Genomic DNA, 21,565 nt, shown 5'->3' on the forward strand with positions numbered 1-21,565 from the left:
CCCTTCACCACGGCAAGGTAATGATCACGAAGGGGAATGGGCGCATGTACATGCCTTTTCTTTTGTTGTTGCAGCTGCCCGCAGTGCAGCCAGAAAAATTAGGCAGTCATGTTCACGCACCAGAAAAATTATTACAGCGGCCGCTGCTAGCAGCGGCCTAAAAAATTCAGCAATCCGCCTGGAGTCCCGGACCCTGTTGGTGGTGGTGGAGAAGGTAGTCAAGCGGCCTGCAGGCAGACATGCTGTGTGGAGGGACTGGGAGCGACTTAGTCTTCTTGGGGCAGGCCAGGCAGCCAGTCACACGGCGTGCAGGCAGAGATGCTGTGTGTGCGGGGACTGACTTAGTCTTGGGGCGGGCAGCAGCCCTCCGGGATCCATGCCTCATTCATTTTGATAAAGGTGAGGTACTTAACACTTTTGTGACTTAGGCGACTTCTCTTCTCTGTGACAATGCCTCCAGCTGCGCTGAAGGTCCTTTCTGACAGGACGCTTGCGGCAGGGCAGGAGAGAAGTTGGATGGCAAATTGGGACAGCTCTGGCCACAGGTCAAGCCAGCGCACCCAGTAGTTCAAGGGTTCCTCATCGCTGTTCACAGCAGTGTCTACATCCACACTTAAGGCCAGGTAGTCGGCTACCTGCCGTTCCAGGCGTTGGTGGAGGGTGGATCCGGAAGGGCTACGGCGAGGCGTTGGACTAAAGAACGTCCGCATGTCCGACATCACCATGAGATCGCTGGAGCGTCCTGTCTTTGACTGCGTGGACACAGGAGGAGGATTAGTGGCAGTGGTACCTTGCTGGTGTTGTGCCGTCACATCACCCTTAAAGGCATTGTAAAGCATAGTTGACAGCTGGTTCTGCATGTGCTGCATCCTTTCCACCTTCCGGTGAGTTGGTAACAGGTCCGCCACTTTGTGCCTGTACCGAGGGTCTAGTAGTGTGGCCACCCAGTACAGCTCATTCCCCTTGAGGTTTTTTACACGGGGGTCCCTCAACAGGCAGGACAGCATAAAAGACGACATCTGCACAAAGTCGGATCCAGTACCCTCCATCTCCTCTTGCTCTTCCTCAGTGACGTCAGGTAAGTCAACCTCCTCCCCCCAGCCGCGAACAATACCACGGGAAGGTTGAGCAGCACAAGCCCCTTGCGATGCCTGCTGAGGTTGTTCTCCTGCCGCTGTCCCCTCCTCCTCCTCCCCCAAAGAAACACCTTGCTCATCATCCTCTGAGTCTGACTCGTCTTCTGCACACGACTTCTCTTCTTCCTCCTCCTCCCCCCTCTGTGCTGCCGCAGGTGTTGAGGAAACAGCTGGGTCTGATGAAAATTGGTCCCATGCCTGTTCCTGCCGTAACGGTTCCTGGTCACGCTCATTCACAGCTTCATCCGCCACTCTACGCACAGCCAAGAAGTAAGCGTAGGGAATTAAGTCGCTGATGGTGCCCTCACTGCGGCTCACCAGGTTGGTCACCTCCTCAAACGGCCGCATGAGCCTGCATGCATTTTCCATCAGTGTCCAGTTGTCGGGCCAGAACATCCCCATCTTCCCAGACTGTTTCATTCTACTGTAGTTGTAGAGGTAGTGGGTCACGGCTTTCTTCTGTTCTAGGAGGCGGGATAACATGAGCAGGGTCGAGTTCCAGCGAGTCGGGCTATCGCAAATGAGGTGTCTCACCGGCATGTTGTTTTTGCGCTAAATTTCCGCAAAGCGTGCCATGGCTGTGTAAGACCGCCTCAAATGCCCACAGAACTTCCTGGCCTGCTTCAGGACATTCGCTAAGCCAGGGTACTTTGCCACAAATCTTTGAACCACTAGATTCATGACATGTGCCATGCAGGGTATGTGTGTCAGCTTCCCCATATGCAAAGCGGCAAGCAGATTACTGCCGTTGTCGCACACCACGTTGCCTATCTCCAGGTGGTGCGGGGTCAGCGACTCATCCACCTGTTTCTTAAGAGCAGCCAGGAGAGCTTCTCCAGTGTGACTCTCCGCTTTGAGACAAGACATGTCTAAGATGGCGTGACACCGTCTTACCTGGCATGCAGCATAGGCCCTGCGGAGCTGGGGCTGTGTAGCTGGAGAGGAGAACTGCCACTCAGCCAAGGAGGAGGAGGACAGCGAAGAGCATGTAGCAGGAGGAGAGGAGGTGGCAGGAGGCCTGCCTGCAAGCCGTGGAGGTGTCACAATTTGGTCCGCTGCGCCCTGCTTGCCATCGTTCACCACCAGGTTCACCCAATGGGCTGTGTAGGTAATGTAGCGGCCCTGCCCGTGCTTGGCAGACCAGGCATCCGTGGTCAGGTGTACCCTTGACCCAACGCTCTTCGCAAGAGATGACACCACTTGCCTCTCAACTTCACGGTGCAGTTGGGGTATGGCCTTTCTCGAAAAATAAGTGCGGCCTGGCATCTTCCACTGCGGTGTTCCGATGGCCACAAATTTACGGAAGGCCTCAGAGTCCACCAGCCGGTATGGTAACAGCTGCCGAGCTAACAGTTCCGCCACGCCAGCTGTCAGATGCCGGGCAAGGGGGTGACTGGCCGAAATTGGCTTCTTCCGCTCAAACATTTCCTTCACGGACACCTAACTGCTGCTGTGGGCAGAGGAGCAGGAACCGCTCAAGGGCAGAGGCGGAGTGGAGGAGGGTGCCTGTGAAGGTGGAAGGGAGAAAGCGGCAGAAGCAGATAATGCACCTGATGGAGGAGGAAGAGGAGAAGGAGGGTGGCTTTGCTTTTGTGTGCTGCTGCTGCTTTTGCTCAGGTGGCCATCCCATTGCTGTTTGTGCCTTTTCTCCAGGTGCCTTCGTAAGGCACTTGTCCCTACGTGAGTGTTGGCCTTTCCACGGCTCAATTTTTGTTGGCAGAGCGAACAGATGGCTTTGGTCCGATCTGAGGCACACACATTAAAAAATTTCCACACCGCTGAGCCACCCTGGGATGTGGGCACTATGGGGACCTCAGCAGCTGATGCTGAAGGGCAAGTTGGCTGGCTGTACATAGGTGGCGATACATGGTGCCGGACTCTGCCACCAGCTGTTTCTGACGAAGAGCTGCCCCAGCTTCTTTCAGCAACTTCTCTCCTCCTACTACTCTCTGACTCCCCCTCTGAACTGTCCCCCTCTTCATCTCCTCTATTGGGAACATACAGAGGATCCCTATTACAGTCATCATCGTAGTCATCCTGCCCAGCTTCGCTTGCCTCAGACAAATCCAAACTTGCACCATCAGTAGGTCCTTCATCCTCCTGACACGTTACATCCATAGTGTTGCCGCGTAACTCAGACATATGAGCTGGTGAAAATTCATCTGGCTGTAACAACAATGGCTGTGCATCAGTGATTTCACCACTAAATAATTCTTGCGAAGTGTCAAATGCAGCGGAAGTGGTGCTAGTAGTAGCGCTGGTGGCTGAGCAAGATGAGGTGTTCTGTGTCGCTAAATACTCAACCACGTCCTGACAATCTTGGGAGGTGATGGGACGTGCCTTCTTCCGAGCACTGTACTGTGGGCCAGGTCCACACGAAATTACATTTACACGACCTCGCGCAGACCTGCCGGGTGGCCTTCCTCTGGCTCTGGCACTACCTCTTCCTCTACCTGTTTTGTCCATATCGGGTATGCACGGAGTGGTATATCACACTGCGTGCACTCACGTAGGTAGGTGGGTTCACTTAACTGCACAGGTATGCGCACTGATGCGGTGGGTTCACTGAACAGAACAGGTATACAGTGGCGGGTTCACAGAACAGGTATGCAGTGGCAGGTTCACTGAACACAACAGGTATGCAGTGGCAGGTTCACTGAACACAACAGGTATGCAGTGGCGGGTTCACTGAACAGGTATACAGTGGCGGGTCCACTGAACAGAACAGGTATGCAGTGGCGGGTTCACTAAACAGAACAGGTATACAGTGGCGGGTTCACAGAACAGGTATGCAGTGGCAGGTTCACTGAACACAACAGGTATGCAGTGGCGGGTTCACTGAACAGGTATACAGTGGCGGGTCCACTGAACAGAACAGGTATGCAGTGGCGGGTTTACTAAACAGAACAGGTATACAGTGGCGGGTTCACTAAACAGAACAGGTATACAGTGGCGGGTTCACAGAACAGGTATGCAGTGGCAGGTTCACTGAACACAAAAGGTATGCAGTGGCGGGTTCACTGAACAGGTATACAGTGGCGGGTCCACTGAACAGAACAGGTATGCAGTGGCGGGTTCACTAAACAGAACAGGTATACAGTGGCGGGTTCACAGAACAGGTATGCAGTGGCAGGTTCACTGAACACAACAGGTATGCAGTGGCGGGTTTACTGAACAGGTATACAGTGGCGGGTCCACTGAACAGAACAGGTATGCAGTGGCGGGTTCACTGAACAGGTATACAGTGGCGGGTCCACTGAACAGAACAGGTATGCAGTGGCAGGTTCACTAAACAGGACAGGTATACAGTGGCGGGTTCACTAAACAGAACAGGTATACAGTGGTGGGTTCACAGAACAGGTATGCAGTGGCAGGTTCACTGAACACAACAGGTATGCAGTGGCGGGTTCACTGAACAGGTATACAGTGGCGGGTCCACTGAACAGAACAGGTATGCAGTGGCGGGTTCACTAAACAGAACAGGTATACAGTGGCGGGTTCACTAAACAGAACAGGTATACAGTGGCGGGTTCACAGAACAGGTATGCAGTGGCAGGTTCACTGAACACAACAGGTATGCAGTGGCGGGTTCACTGAACAGGTATACAGTGGCGGGTCCACTGAACAGAACAGGTATGCAGTGGCGGGTTCACTGAACAGGTATACAGTGGCGGGTCCACTGAACAGAACAGGTATGCAGTGGCGGGTTCACTGAACAGGTATGCAGTGGTGGGTTCACAGAACAGGTATGCAGTGGTGGGTTCACAGCACAGGTATGCAGTGGTGGGTTCAATGAACAGGTATACAGTGGCGGGTCCACTGAACAGAACAGGTATGCAGTGGCAGGTTCACTGAACAGGTATGCAGTGGTGGGTTCACAGCACAGGTATGCAGTGGTGGGTTCACAGAACAGGTATGCAGTGGTGGGTTCACAGCACAGGTATGCAGTGGTGGGTTCAATGAACAGGTATACAGTGGCGGGTCCACTGAACAGAACAGGTATGCAGTGGCAGGTTCACTGAACAGGTATGCAGTGGTGGGTTCACAGCACAGGTATGCAGTGGTGGGTTCACAGAACAGTTATGCAGTGGTGGGTTCACAGCACAGGTATTCAGTGGTGGGTTCAATGAACAGGTATACAGTGGCGGGTCCACTGAACAGAACAGGTATGCAGTGGCAGGTTCACTGAACAGGTATGCAGTGGTGGGTTCACAGCACAGGTATGCAGTGGTGGGTTCACTGAACAGGTATGCAGTGGTGGGTTCACAGCACAGGTATGCAGTGGTGGGTTCACAGCACAGGTATGCAGTGGTGGGTTCACAGCACAGGTATGCAGTGGTGGGTTCACAGAACAGGTATGCAGCCAGACAGGAACAAGTTAAGCCTAACTAATCTTTCCCTGAGAGACAGTCTGCAGCAGCTCGCCCTACTCTCACTAACGCAGGCAGCACACGAGTGACCGTAATGGCCGCCGCTGCCTGCCTTATATAAGGGGGGGTGGGGCTCCAGGGGCTAGTGTAGCCTAATTGGCTACACTGGGCCTGCTGACTGTGATGTAGAGGGTCAAAGTTGACCCTCCATGTGCATTATGGGGCGAACCGAACTTCCGCAAAGGTTCGCCTGCGGGACGCGAACGCGAACCACTGAAGTTCGCATGGAACCGTTCGCAGGCGAACCGTTCGGCCCAACTCTAATCACAGGAAGAAATAATCATTTTCCATTTAAGCTGTTTGCAGCTAGACTTGCTGTGTAAACCATCTAAACTTTAGATAAGATATATAGACAAGTTACTTGTTATAGTTAGTTTTTCATCTCGGATCCGCTTTAAGGGCATATTCCGCCTCCTGTGATAGGTGTGGGTGGATACTTGGTGATTGGCCTGGTGTTGGGGTGGGTGGCACCTCTTGCATGTTCACACGGTGGTGGTGCAAACAAAGGATTCTGCCGCACCACACAAGGTAATAAAGCTCTTCATTAAATCGGTATAAATCCCTGACATAATATTCCATGAAAACATGTTTACCTACTTTTCATATGCAATACGGTTATCATATTTGCATTTGTGCATAAGTAATATTATTCATTTAGAAACTATACATTCCCAAAGTACACTTTTTTTTTTTTTGCTCTGAAAGCTGACTGTGCATTTTATTTATAACTGCTTTATTCATGTTCTAACGTAAGCAGAAATGCTTTCTGATTGTCTAACTTTGTTCAGCAGAGCCTGCAGTGTCAGAGAAGTGTTTATTTACATTCCTCACTTGATACAATTAAACACAAGATACCATTATCTCCAGTTCGGATGCGTCCAGCTTTGCTGGCAGGGAGGCTTCTAAGGCCTGTGTGTAACCCTTTGAATGCTGTTCTAGTAAAAAAAAAATGTTGGTTGTATATAATATGCTGTAAATAATCTATTAGAGCAAAAAAGAAATGCTGGGTTTCATTCCGCTTTAAGTTAAAATAGAGAGGTAGCCATGGACAGCTGGTCATAACTACCTTTCTATTGTAACTTAATAAAGAGCTATATTTACTTATGTGGTGCTGCAGAATCCTTTGTTTGCACCATTTTCAGGCCTTGTTGGGTTAAAGGGTCCGCTCTGCTGAATCACATGTTTTTGGGTACCGGTCCGCTCCACTTTTGCTCACTCAGCAATGGTTGGACAACGTTTCACACACTCATAGTGCTCATAGTGTGCGGTGTTGGAAACAGTAGAGATGAAACAGTAGCATGTTATGTACAGACCACATTTTTTACAGATTATTTCCCACCCCACCCCCCATGTAGGTAGCCAGAAATTCCCCTCCTGCACCAGTTAGAGGTAGCCAGAGAGTGCCCCCCCCCCCCCTTCAATATAGATCACTCAGCAGGGCAACCCATTTGCTATGAAGAGAGTGCAGTGGAGGTTATAGAACTCGCCTCTTCAGGACATGCAGCGCATCTTCATCCTCTTCTCCTGGGGGTACTCCATCTGTATGGTGAGACTGTCATGTTTCGTCATGTGACAGATGGCGCTCTCACCATAGAGATGGGGTGCCTTGGAGAACACAATGGAGAGGAGCTGCATTATGCTGGATCCTGGGGTAGTGAACTCTATAACACTCCATGCTCTCTGCATATTCCCCATTGAGCAGAGTCCATGAGGGTAGTGTGGGGTTAACAGTTTTGGACTTAAAAATAACCTCAAGCAACACTCGAGAATCGCACTAGGGATTAAACCCCGACTCTAACTCTAAAAAATAGAGCAGCACAAATCCTTCTTCTCATCATAACGCAAGGCAAATCACTAACCCAAGATTCCATTTCTTCCAAACCAAAACTCATGATACGTACATTAAACATCTCTACCAGTTCTACAAATAAACCTGCCTAAATGTACAGTAACCTCAACCTCAATCTACAGTTTATAACTTAACTCCTAGTTTTGTTTTGTTAACCCTGAATTACGACCTAACAAATGATCTGTGTTTTTTTCCCCCAAAATCAGTCGTCATTTCCTGATCCTACACAACAACGATTCTAGCCTCAAGATATCAACAAAGAAATTGTAACCAGGAGTGTGACAAGGTATGACTGACAAAGAAATGCATGTAAAAACATTTGTCGTCTTCCTGATAAACAAAATTGGATTTATTTATTTATTATACATACCGAATTGTTGATGTTGTTCCAAAAAATAAGACTTTGATTCGCTATAACAGTTTGCTGGATGGTGTCGTATTTCCCAACAATGACATACTCAATGGAATGTTTTTTTTTCTGCCAGTTAATTAATTTATACCCAGACAGAACTTCTCCAAAACTGTTAAATTGGAAGGTTTTTCCATTGTAGACATAAGTGCCCTTCTTCAGTTCAGTGAGGAGCTTAAAAGGGCAAAGAAAGTAAGATAGAGTTACCAGAAACCCAAAGACCAAACTTCATATACTTATTGGTGCTTAAATATATCCCCGAACAGCCTCTATTTTGTGCCAGAACAAGGGGAAGAAAAGCTGATACACATAATGGCCTCAATTCACTAAGATCATGTTGGAGATAATAAGGCAAGAGAAAACTTGTTACCTCCTCTGTAGTTAAGTTACCTCCTCTGTAGTTAGAGTGGGTAGGAGGCGCCCGGTCTGGGTAACATCATAGTAGGAGCTAGTACTATATCAAGATATCAATTAGTGACTAATCCAATTACTTTAAAGTATGGAGTAATATGATCGTCCTACCTTATAGGTGTTTGGCAGAGTATAAAAGCAAGTAGAACTTTACGATTAAGATTCGTTTTTTTATTGGTGCACTTTGACAACGCGTTTCTCAGCTTAACGCCGCTTCCTCAAGTCAATACAAGTGCCTGTTGTAGATTCAGTACGGGTATCCGGGCTACTTGCTTTTATACTCTGCCAAACACCTATAAGGTAGGACAATTTTATTACTCCATACTTTAAAGTGATTGGATTAGTCACTAATTGATATCTTGATATAGTACTATTTCATACTATGATGTTACCCAGACCGGGCGCCTCCTACCCACTATAAACACAGCTGTTTTGCCTCACATATACCCTATATTGAGGGTGATTTAGTCGAGTGTCTGAAAAAATCGTTTTGTTGGGAGCAGCGACCGGCTGGGAAACAAAAGGCCGAGTGGGGACGGTTTTTCTCCACCTGTGAATACAGCTTTGTGAGTATACACTCAATTGCTTTTTGAAAATAGCCATACCAACTAACGATATTGCACCAGATTGGGCTCCCGGACCTGTTTGTGTTTTTCCTTCACTACTCTACAGTTCCTCTGTAGTTAAGTTACCTCATCTGTAGGTATTTTCACATGCAGTTAATTAACAGCCTGTCTTTAACTCTGGAGTTAGTTTAAGGATTGAAGAGTTAACTTTAGAGATCTCACCTTAACTTAACGACAGAAGAGTTAACTTAAGGTTTGCCGGAGGTAAAATGTTTCCTGAATATGACATGCCTCATCACCATGGTGATAACTCTAGAAACGTTACTAAAGACAGGAGATAAGATTAGTGAATTGAGGCCATTTTTCTTATTTCTAGTAACCTCATTATCCTTACTGACACAACGTATTATTGCATCACAGAGAAGTGCCTGACATGAAGTGGTAATAAATGGAGGAGAGTAACAAGGTTGCCTTTGGTTAAGGAGGGCAGTGATGGGCCCAACATCAAATTTTGGGTTTGTGAATTTCAATTGCAAATTTCTGCAAAAATTGTGAATCTGCTATTCGCAGCGGGCTCCATACACTTAAAGGGACTCCGAGCAGTGCAAAAACTATGGAAAGATGCATATCATTTTAAAGCTCTCTTTCTCCTCTTTCCAATGATATATAAAGCGCCACCCTACACCTTTTAGTTTTCGCTATATTCACGATTGAAATTACCGCGGCCGCGATTTCGATCGCGAAAATAGAGAAAACTAAAAGGCGTAGGGCGACGATTTAGGTGTCGTCAGAAAGAGGAGAAAGAGAGATTTAAAATGATATCCATCTTTCCATAGTTACATTGTATTACACAGGGCGACTTTTTCTGCTGAATGGAGCTGCTGACACTGGGGAAAGTGTCGTCCTGTGTAATACAGGTAACTATGGAAAGATGGATATCATTTTAAAGCTCTCTTTCTCCTCTTTCTGGCGACACCTAAATCGTCACCCTACGTATTTTAGTTTTCTCTATTTTCGCGATCGAAGTCGCGGCCCCGGCAATTTTTAATCGTGAATATAGCGAAAACTAAAAGGCGTAGGGCGGCGGTTTATATATCATTGGAAAGAGGAGAAAGAGAGCTTTAAAATGATATGCATCTTTCCATAGTTTTTGAACTGCTCGGAGTCCATGCAGTTGGCTGATGGTGTAATGGTTAAGGGCTCTGCCTCTGACACAGGAGACCAGGGTTCGAATCTCGGCTCTGCCTGTTCAGTAAGCCAGCACTAAATCAGTAGGAGACCTTTGGCAAGTCTCCCTTACACTGCTACTGCCAATAGAGCGCGCCCTAGTGGCTGCTGCTCTGCTCTGGCTCTTTGAGTCCGCAAGGAGAAAAGCGCAATATAAATGTTATTTGTCTTGTCTTGTCTTTGTCTAAATGGCAGGCAAATGGCCGCTGACTTTAGCGGTTAATAGCAAAGCCCTCTTACATGCTAGAAACACCAAATTTTCAGGGTATGTGGAGGGCGCAGTAGGTACAAGAAAATACCTCAAAAAATACCTCAAAAAGGCCTTATGGTTTTTGAGAAAATTGATTTTAAAGTTCTCCTTCTGAGTGTGGGAAATGTTTAAATGCCTGCCGACTTTAGCGGTTAATAGCAAAGCCCCATTAGGGGCTAGAAACACCAAAATTTGCAGGGAATGTTAAAAAGAACAGTGGGAACAAGTTGTCAAAAAGACATTATAATTTTTGAGAAATTTATGATAAAGTTAGAGGAAAAAAGTTGCTTTTTAAATGCGGTAAAATGAAAGATAATGTATTAACATGTATATAAATGTATTTTTTTATGTTCTGTCTGAATGTCTTTTAAAAAATGACATGGGGTCCCCCCTCCCGAGCCTCTGTAACCCTTTGTGCCCCATGCAGGCTGGCATAGCCAGAATATGGAGCCCCGGCCGCATGGGGCTTCGCACCCTAGCTATACCAGCCCGCATGGTATATTGAAAGGAAGGGGGGGCTCTGGGGGGAGGGGCGGCCAAGCCTCCCCCTTTCCCCAGAGCCGTTGCCCAATCCATGGACAAGGGGCTCTTCCCCACCTCCGGTGCCCCAGGAGGAGGTGGGGGTCGACGGAGCCCTTGGGGGGGGGGGGGTTCATGGTGACATCTGGGAGTCCCCATTAAGAAAATGACCCCAAGATGCCTGCCCCCTCACAGAAGAAATGAGTATCAGGGTACAAAGTATCCCTTACCCATTTCCACAAAGACTTAAATTAACCTTCCTGGCGGTAAGCCCGAACTGAGTTCGGGCTATGCCGCCGGAAGGCACCGCTCAGGCCCCGCTGGGCCGATTTGCATAATTTTTTTTTTGCTGCACGCAGCTAGCACTTTGCTAGCTGCGTGCAGTGCCCGATCGCCGCCGCTACCCGCCGATCCGCCGCAATTCCTCTCGCCGCGGGCGCCCCCCCCCCCAGACCCCGTGCGCTGCCTGGCCAATCAGTGCCAGGCAGCGCTATGGGGCAGATCGGAGTCCCCTCTGACGTCACGACGTCGATGACGTCGGTGACGTCATCCCGCCCGTCGCCATGGCGACGGGGGAAGCCCTCCAGGAGATCCCGTTCTTTGAACGGGATCTCCGGATCTCCGATCGCCGGCGGCGATCGGAGGGGCTGGGGGGATGCCGCTGAGCAGCGGCTATCATGTAGCGAGACTTTGTCTCGCTACATGAAAAAAAAAAAAAAAAATTTAAAAAAAAAGATTTGCTGCCCCCTGGCGATTTTTTTGCAAACCGCCAGGAGGGTTAAATAAAAACACAACAACAAAAAATAAGGTCTTTTTGAAAATTTGGTGTTTCTAGCATGTAAGGGGTATTAACTGCTAAAGTCAGCGGCCACTTGTCTTGCTATTAAAGTCTATGAAAAAAAATTGCTTTAAATGCAAATTTCGAATACCCCTTGTTTGCTGCGAACTATTTGCCAGCAGAAGAGTCCAGCCCAGCTCTACAGGTGGGTTGCCATTTATTCCTGTTTATCTGTCTCTGCTATCTATCTGTTCTAGTAACAAGTGTAGCAAACACCTGAGGGGCTGTCAGGCCCTTAAACAAAACGTATTAAAAAAGTGGTTGTTAGAGAGGAATTCCCAGAATTTAGCCAATGGTCCACTGAGCAGCAAAGTGAGGTGACGTCTGAATTGTTCTGAATTTCCATTACAGTAAAGTGAAGTGAGAGGTATATTAGGGGTTCCATATTTATTCCCTTTTAAACACTGCAAGATGCCAGTGTGATTCTGACACTACAGACACTACTGATTCATGAAAGATTAGCAAGAGGCCAGGCAACTGGTATTCTTTAACCCCCAGGTAGTAATCCCGACCTGAGCACGGGCTCCACTTTGTGTGAGATCGGTAAGCCCGTGCACAGGTCAGCTGGCAAAAAAAGCTGCGTGCACATTGATCCTGGGTCCCGCGCGCGACCAGCGCTACACAGTAGGACCGGCGGCCAATTAGCGCAGTGGTTGCGGTGGTGGCAGTGTGACATCGGAGGGGGATGGGACTAAATTTAAAGCGGACCTGAACTTTTTTCAACCATGCATATATATTTATGTAAATACACATGTATATACTGTGCATAAATATGTATATATATATATATATATATATATATATATATATATATATAATATATTTTGCTGCCTGTCTCTGCCTGCGCCTGCACCTATGTCTGCCTGGATTTTGACTACTCTCTGCCTGCCGCCTGCACCTATGTCTGCCTGGATTTTGACTACTCTCTGCCTGCCGCCTGCACCGACCTCTGCCTGGATTTTGACTACTTTCTGCCTGCTGCCCGCACCGATCTCTACCTGGATTTTGACTACTCTGTGCCTGCCGCCTGTACCGACCTCTGCCTGGATTTTGACTACTCTCTGCCTGCCGCTTGCACCGACCTCTGCCTGGATTTTGACTACCCTCTGCCTGCCGCCTGCACCGACGTCTGCCTGGATTTTGACTAGTCTCTGCCTGCCGTATTTGTACAGTTTCACAATTTTTTTTAACCAGTTCGGCCTATCTGGATGAGTACGTTCGTCCAGATAGGCTCTGTTGCTGCCGCCGCGTGGTGTGCACGATCGGGCGTGCTCCCGCGCATGCTCCCGTCGCTAGCCCCCTGATCAGTAAATGGGAATATAATCCCCATTCACCGATCTAACTCCCTCAGAGAAATACCGATGCTTTCTATTCAGAGAGCGCGGTATTTCTGCCCCCAGGAAACTTCACCACCTTCTTTTTAGTTCCTGGATGCGAGGTCGTTCACATCCAGGACTTTTTTGACCATCTTGTGGCCAAATAGTAAACTGCACCCACATACATTTTTATTAAACAATTATATTTTTTTAAATGTAAAATTGCCTGTTTCCCTCCCACATCAAAAATTACCCCAATACATTTTTTATTAAAAAAATAAATAAAAATTACAATAAAAAACAAAAAACAAAACAACATAAATAGTTACCCAAGGGTCTGAACTTTTTAAATATGCATGTCAAGAGTACTCTTAGATTAGATTATTTTAAATTATAAGCTTATAAATAATGATGGACGCAAATTGAAAAAATGCACCTTTATTTCTAAATAAAATATCGGCACCATAAATTGTGATAGGGACATCGTTTGAATGGTGTAATAACCGAGACAGATGGGCAAATAAAATACATGAGTATTAATTACGGTACCGTATATTAATTTCAAACTATAATGGCCAAAAACTGAGAAATAATTATTTTTTTTTCATTTCTTTCTTAATCTTCCTGTTAAAATGGATTTAGAAAAAAAATAATTCTTAGCAAAATGTAGTACCCAAAGAAAGCCTAATTAGTGGCGGAAAAAAACAAGATACATATCAATTAATTGTGATAAGTAGCAATAAAGTTATTGGCGAATGAATGGGAGGTGAACGTTGCTCGGATGCATGAGGTTTTCGACACTGTGGTGCTGAACTGGTTAAGTTTATTCATAAATTCAACAAATTTGTGTTCTAGTCTTTTACTTATATGCAGAATGTCTACCAGGATTTTATTCTGATATATTTTGGTGCGTTATGACTTAAAGAGAACCCGAGGTGGGGTTCTGACAATGAAATCCACATACATAGGCTGAGTCTGCCTATACAGCCCAGCCTCTGTTGCTATCGAGATCCCCCCTAAGCCCTCCCTGCGCTCTGAGATCACCCATAAATCACAGCCGTGCTGCCGACACGCAGCGTGTCACAGCAGGCTGTGTTTACCTCTGTACTGTCAGTCTGCTGCTCACCCCGCCTCCTGCATAGCTCTGGTCCCCGCCCACATCCCTTTCCTTCCCGCTGATTGGAGGGAAGGGACACGGGCGGGAACCGGAGATATGCAGGAGGCGGGGGGAGAGCCGAGACTGACGATACAGAGGAAAACACAGCCCGCATGGGTGATTGCAGAGTGCAGGAGGGACTTAAGGGGATCTGGATAGCAACAGAGGCTGGGCTGTATAGGCAGACCCAGCCTCTGTATGCGGATTTCATTGTCAGAACCCCACCTCGGGTTCTCTTTAAGAATTGGAGGCCTAAAATTCTTGAAAAAAAAAGTACCGCTTTTGACTTATAATCCCAGTCAGAAATGCACCGCCAGAGAGGTTAAAAGGAAATAAATATGGCAGTCTTCATATGCATCTCACTTCAGGTGTTCATTAAGCCTATTACCACATGATTACCACAATTTATCATTACTTAGTGAGGAAACTATCTACACTTCTGGTGGATTATGACTTTAGATTAAAAAAGGTAGCAGCGATGCTTTTTAAATCACTTACCTCTCGTGGTGAGACCTGCAGATGCTTGTCACAAGTTCCATTTTGGCATACTATACTTTTCAGAGCTTGAGCTACAGCTGTAACAGCCAGGGATGTGGAATGTACTGTCCCATTTTCAGTGTTTTGCACCAAAAAATCATCATTTTCATAAGCTGCGTCTTTCACCTTGCAGGCCAGCGGAGACTTATAATTTACCCTGTCAGGGACTGAGCAGTTAGCAGAGGAGGAATTCAAGCAGTTTAGGTATTCTAGGTATTCTTCTGAGCATCCAAATCTTAATGTTTTATACTCATCCAGAAACTCATTAGTTGTTCCATTGCTTGAGGGATAAAGATTTTTTAGATAGTCCTGAAATCCAGGAACCAATCCGTTTTCAAATGTAAATCCAAATACTGTACCAACCTTCTCAATACCTTCTGTACTAGCAACTAAGTTGGAGACAACCCAGCCATCACTGGCTATCCAAGTTCTGGATATGTCTTGTTGGATGGCTTTTTTGAAAAGATTGGCTACGATGGGACCTCTAGCAAAGGCGATCACAACTTCTGCGGTGCTGGTTTCCAGATCATTAATTGCATCGTTCAAGCTTTCCTGCAGAAATGGCTGTTGAACATTGGAAGGGACCACTCTGGAGAAAGCCATACATATGCCATTTGTTTTAAAAAGGTTGCTGAGAGAATCAAGGGCTGAACGTCCGTAGTCATCATCACTGGCAATGATTCCCACCCAGTTCCAGCCAAATGTTTTTATCAGCTCTACGATGGCTTGTGTCTGGTAGAAATCTCTGGGAATGGTGCGCAGAAAGGAAGGAAACCTCATCTCATCGCTCAGTATATCAGCAGAGGATGCTCCACTTAACTGTAGGAACAAAGTGGAGATAACACAGTTAATGAAATGATGTATAGCGTGATAGGATTCTGGTGGTGTGATTTCCTGATGGAGATGGGATTATCATTTCAGAAATGCAACCTAGAGAGAAACCACAGAGTAGAGTTATAGTGAAAGGTAGGAAATTGCTTTAGCTGGGAGTGAGCAATTGTGTGTGTTGCAGTTGGCATTCAGTTTAGAGGCAGTGGGGGTGAGTTCCCCGGAGGTGAGAGATCCAGGGCTCGCCTGCACTTCCCTCTAGGTATCGCATGGTGGTTTGGGGCCCCAGCCAGTGAAAGAGACTGGGGCCCCCGGGTGTCATGCAGTGCAGACCAGTGTTTGTGATTTTAAATTTCTTTTTTTGCAGCTTCCAGGATGCGGTTGACAGGTGAGTGGTTAGGGAGGGGGCCGTGTGGAAGATTTGCCTACACGGGGCGTCCCTGTAACCAATGCAATCTACGATTGCATCCAACGAAGCCTCTCACCTGAATGCTACCCAATTTATGCAATTCCTGCTAGATTTGGTATAGCAGGCAAAGGGTGTATACCTGATTGGCTGACTGGCTGACTGGCGTCTGCTGACTAGATAAAGGTAGGAAATTGCTTTAGCTGGGAGTGAGCAATTGTGTGTGTTGCAGTTAGCATTCAGTTTAGAGGCAGTGGGGGTGAGTTCCCTGGGGTGAGAGGCCCAGGGTCCACCTACACTTCCCTCTGGGTATCACATGGTGGTTAGCCAGTGGGAGAGACTGTGGCCCCCGGCTGTCGTGTGAACCAGTGTTTGTGTAGAGTTATAGTGACTAAACAGCTGGATGGTGGGGGAGGGGGGGGCGCATGCGCGGTGCAGAGAAGGAGAGTCGAGTCTCTATGTAGCTCCGTCAGAGCTGAGAGCCTAATTCGTGTTCTCTGGGGCCATACCTTCAGGAATCAACCCTAAATCTGTCTCACCCCTGGATGATGGTGTTGTGCATGCCTGGGAAGAAAAAACAGCGAGAATCTCTGGCACAACAGTTGGTAAGAGACTATTTTCTATGGGCCCGCCCAGCCAGCATGTCTTCTCAAGATGGCGGCCATGTCGCATCACAAGAACTTGTGCATGGAGATGACGAAGAGGACTGGTCTACAATCCTATTGGGTTTTTATCTATCATTTGTCAGCTGCTCTTGATAAGTTACTATATATAATGACCCTTATGGTTTCGTCGCAGAATGGGAGGGGCTTTAACTCCCCTCACAAGAGAAGGAAGACATTCCATGACTATGAGATGTTACGCCCAGATATTATCCTTCTTCAGGAGACACATTTCTCAATCCACTCTGCCCCTCGTTATTTAGACTCATCATACTCAAGGGTGTTTTTTACAACATTTATAAAAACGAAAAGAGGAGTGGCTATTCTGTTTCACAACTCTGTCCCTTTAACTGTACTTCAAGTATTCAGAGATCCCCAAAGTATGTTTTTGTTCATCCAGCTCAGATTAGGTAATAAAAATGTTACAATAGTAAATTGCTCTACCCCTCAGACATCTCAAGCAAGTTTTTATAAAGGTCTGTTTAAGTCCTCGGAAGCTTATCACTCACCTCATTATATATCTGCAGGTGACCTTAATGGAGTAGCCAACCCTTCTTTGTAAACAAACCCTATTTTTAATTAATTAAATTAATTAATTAATTATGTATTTAATTGTTTTTACCTTGGATGTTTTGGTAGTAAATAAAGATGGAATCCTTTTTGCATTTATCTGAGTGTTGAGCTGTTATTCAGATCTATATTTTTGTTTCTAACAAGAGGAACATTACCTGTGGAATGAAGTAGCTGCTGAGCATCCTGCCTATAGTGATGGAGTTTTCAGAGAAGACTTCTCCAATGACAGCCTTAACTGTTGTCATAAATTCAGAGCTGTTGCACTGGGATGAGTTGATGGACGATATCTCTGGTATGAGCCTTGTTGCTGCCTGAATAGCTTTGAGGGAATGGGAGCAGGAATCATGAATCTCGTAGCCCAACTGGATTCCCTGCAGAAGGGTGGAGTTGTTAATTTTCTCGATGGTGTAAATCATGGAGAAGGCATCCACCATGGATCGTAACTGCAACCTAAGCCAAAAAACAAGGGTTTTTTTTCAAATAAAGCTTTTATTACCTTATTCAAACGTTACAGGAATATCCAAGTGGCATTGACCATTATTACCTAAACGGTAATGATTTCACCAAAACATTTTTTCATTAAGATCATGATACAGACATACTTAAAGGTAACATACTGTAAGGACCCCAAAACAAGCCCCTGAATAATCCAACCCCTTTTCTTGGTCACTTTGGCTGTAAAGGGTTTTTTTTGGAGACAAAGAAAATAAACTTGGATAGTCCGGATCTGTTTAAAGGCCCATACACACGTCGGATTTTCGTGAACGACGGGTCATTTGAACGTCCCGTCATTCAGTCGTTCGCTCGCTAAATCGGGCGTGTGTACAGATTGTCGTTCGCGTGATAAGAGTGAGTTTGAGCGAAAATCCGACGTGTGTATGGGCCTTAAGAACGATGCTCTTGGATCAGTGGCCTATGGATCAAAGTAATCAGTTTAGCAGAAAAGCAGTAAAGGATAGAAATAAAGGCCTATACATACGTCTGATTTTTGCGAACGACGGGTCGTTTGAACATCCCGTCGTTCAGTCGTTCGCCCGCCAAATCGGGCGTGTGTACAGACTGTCGTTCGCGTGATAAAACTGAGTTTGAGTGATCCGCCCCTTATTTTCTAAGTTGGCGGGCGAACGACTGAACGGCGGGACATTCAAACGACCCGTCGTTCGCAAAAATCAGACGTGTATATGGGCCTTAACAGTGATTAATTTTATGTATCTTGAATCCCACTACATATTGTTGGAATTCGTACAATGTGAAGGAAGTTATTTTGCTGAACTAACAACAATAACTAAATCTGCTAACAAGGAATTACTATACACAGGAAGCATTCTGGAAGCCCGTGGTGTATTTTACGAGGGGGTTGGGTATCTCCATACCAGTTTAACCTTGCTTGGATGATGTTTTCAAGTTGAAGAGTTGAGTTGACTAATGCTTTAATGAAGGTCAAGAGAATCTTTAGATCTATAGATTTCCAATATGTAGTTATTAGATTTTTGCTCTCAGTAGTGGTCAGAATTATTTTTTGATATTTTCTCTAGGCCTATTGATAAAATAGCTAATTCAGGTTTTAGGCGCAGGGATTTCAAATTCCAGTCCTCAAGGGCCGAGGTCCTCACATAGTTTTGGTACAGCTCACATTAATTGACAGGACTGAATCAGGAAAGGTGTGGCCCATCAGGTAGAACACATTCCTCCATTTCTCAATGGAGGGGGCCCCTGAATGAGTCACGGAGCGTGACGAAACTCGTAGGGCGGAGTCGGAGGAGCGCAGTGACGTCACCCAGAAGCAGGAATACCCTGAGGAGGCGAGTGGCTTTGTTTGTCCGCGATGGAGCCATAACCTGTATCTGTAAGCCTGCGAGATGCTTTTATTTCATTAAATGGATCTATGCCTGACATCTTGTCTACTTCCCCTTGGCTGGCAAAGAAGCGTGGATCTGATTTGATATGCAATAGAGCAAGACGCTCTTTTGGTGAGTGTATGCACGAAGGGGGGACCTGTTAAAAACTTTCCCTATAAGGTGGTGGCACTACCCCCAGGTGTGCAGCACAGGGTGCTGGCTATTAATTGTTTTTAGCAGTACTGGGCACTATGTGCGTTTTATGATTTTACAGGGAAAAAGAACAGGGATGAGCAGAAACTACGCCACTGCGAATTTACGCACCGTAGTTCGCATCTACGCATCGTAGTTCATAGGCGAAGTTTCAAAACTACGCATACGAATTTACGCGTAGCGAAGTACCGCTACGCGTAGCTTACGCCCACTATGCGTAGTTAACATGTGTATTGCGTAGTTAACTACGAATGCGTTACTCGCGTCTAATTTTCCGCATGCGGTTGTATGCATACAAATTTACGCATTGGAAAGGTGAATGTACGCATAGAAGGGTTCCCTGTATGTGCATTTCTAAGGAAATTAATGCGTACAATTTTCTGCATACGGGCATAAGTATCCACATACACTACGCTTCGCACTACGCGTAATTGCGTATTTTAACGCGTATTCTATGAAATGCATACGAAGCGAATATTTGTTTTCGGAGCCGTAGTTTGGCGAAGCGTAATTGCGTAAAACTACGCGTATTTCCAGCGTAGCGAAGTTGGCTGACTACGACCATCCCTGAAAAAGAAGTATGGGCAGTGATTGATTTAATTTGTCCTGAGGGACTAACATCTAAGGACACAGAGAGAAAAACTTTCTGCTCTCTGAAAAATTGTTCTAATGACTGCATCTGCTCAGGGACTGATACAAAGTTTTGTAGACAAAGATTTGTAGTCAGTCCCTTCAGTGTGCGGCAGGCTCTTGTGTACATCACCCAGCCCCCAACCTTTCTCCTGCCTCCCCAAGTGCTCTGTGCTGTAGTGATGCTGGGGGAGTGTGCAGAGCCCCGCCCCCAGCCTCTCCTCCCCCTCCCCAAGTGCTCTGTACTGTAGTGATGCTGGAGGAGTCTACAGAGCCAATTCTGCTACATCAGAGATGGACAGAGTGAGTGTAATAAGCTGAGGCTGGGAGCACACTCGACTGTCGGTTTTCTGTATGTGTTTTCTGCACACCATGTATGTCTGTATGTGGGAAAAATGCATGTTTTATCACAGAAGCTAATGTAATTGATAGAGAAGATGCCTGCAGTGCTTCACTGCTATCTGTTTTTTCTGCATGGGGAAAACATATTCAAGTGTGCGCTAGCCAATTGCATAACATTGGCTCTCAGTTTACCTGTGCAGAAAGCGAGGGGGTGGGGGGGAGTGGAGGGGGCCCAGTGATTTCTAGCTACGCCTCTGGTATGCAAGTCTCTTTACGTGGAGCCGCAGTTTGAACAGCAGAGCACAATAGTGACAGTCAATAGAGTGTCTTCCGTGTTGCCTTCCCTGACCTGAGTGTGGAGGTTCTTCTTTCTCTTATTGCTACAAATGTATGCAGGCTTTGCTATTAATCGCTAAAGTCAGCACAACAATACACACAAATTACAGTTCCTGATTACATTTACAAACAAAATTAATTACGATTTTGCAATTACGATGCAAAATTATGATTGTGCAAAATGTGTGCTTATCAGTAGTGGAAAGCATGCAAGAAGGCCTGGAAACTATGATGGAAAATCAGGGTTAGGCCACAGTGACTATAGCATTGTGTTCTCTGCAACAGCAAGAAGCAAATGCCAGCATTTTGAGGTAATACACAGCATGCTGCATGTTACTATGCCACACGCCGTTATACTGTGACACTCCCCCCGCACTGCGACACGCCCCCCGCACTGTGACATGCCCCCCCCGCACTGTGACACGCCCCCTGCACTGTGAACGTTGCATAGATGGCGCATTAAGCTGCTTACACAGCAGCCGTTACACAGCAATGCAACACTGTGAACTTACTCCACCAAAAGTTAAATTCTCACTGTTCTTCAGCTAAAATAGGCTGTTGTTTTGTTTATAGTATACCCGAGGCCACCAATTATGCTTTCTTTAGGTGGGACATTATGCCAAGAATTATTTAATTCTAAATGTGTTTTAATGGGAAAATAGGAAAAAATGTGGGAAAAAATTATTATTTTTCAGTTTTCGGCCATTATAGTTTTTAAATAATGCATGCTACTGTAATTAAAACCCATGAAATATATTTGCGAACGAGTGGCGGGTGTGTGCGCACTAGCGGCGGGAGCGTGGACAGCTGCGGTAGCGCGGAAGGTACAGATTTTTCCGTCTCTGTTTTTTTAGGGGGAAAAAAGGGACGGAGAAATTCGTACCGCAGGGGGTTAAGTGGTTAAATCTACTTTTTAAGTTTTAACGGTTTTATTGTTTTTGCTCAATGACACATTCATTGAAGTATGCCAGAGCTAAACGCTATGAACTATTGACCCTTTGTATCTCTTTCCTGCTCTCAGAAGCCATTTTCTGCTAGGAAAGTGTTTTATAGTTGGAATTTCTTATCAGTGAGGGTCACACTGTAGTCACTT

At 46.3% G+C, this 21,565-nt stretch overlaps 1 protein-coding gene across 1 annotated transcript in view; it reads right to left on the bottom strand.

The window, feature by feature from the left end:
* The window catches only part of LOC137504556 (G-protein coupled receptor family C group 6 member A-like), a 49,734-nt gene that overhangs the window by 21,967 nt on the left and 6,202 nt on the right, over positions 1–21,565 (bottom strand). The window contains exons 2-4 of the mRNA XM_068233138.1: positions 17,269–17,563; positions 14,606–15,463; positions 7,786–7,998 (exon numbers count right to left, since the gene is read on the bottom strand). Coding sequence (XP_068089239.1) covers positions 7,786–7,998; positions 14,606–15,463; positions 17,269–17,563 — 1,366 coding nt within the window. The remainder of the gene's footprint in view (positions 1–7,785; positions 7,999–14,605; positions 15,464–17,268; positions 17,564–21,565) is intronic.

Source organism: Hyperolius riggenbachi, chromosome 4 (genome assembly GCF_040937935.1).
Source record: "Hyperolius riggenbachi isolate aHypRig1 chromosome 4, aHypRig1.pri, whole genome shotgun sequence".
In the NCBI taxonomy this organism is placed as follows: Eukaryota; Metazoa; Chordata; class Amphibia; order Anura; family Hyperoliidae; genus Hyperolius; species Hyperolius riggenbachi.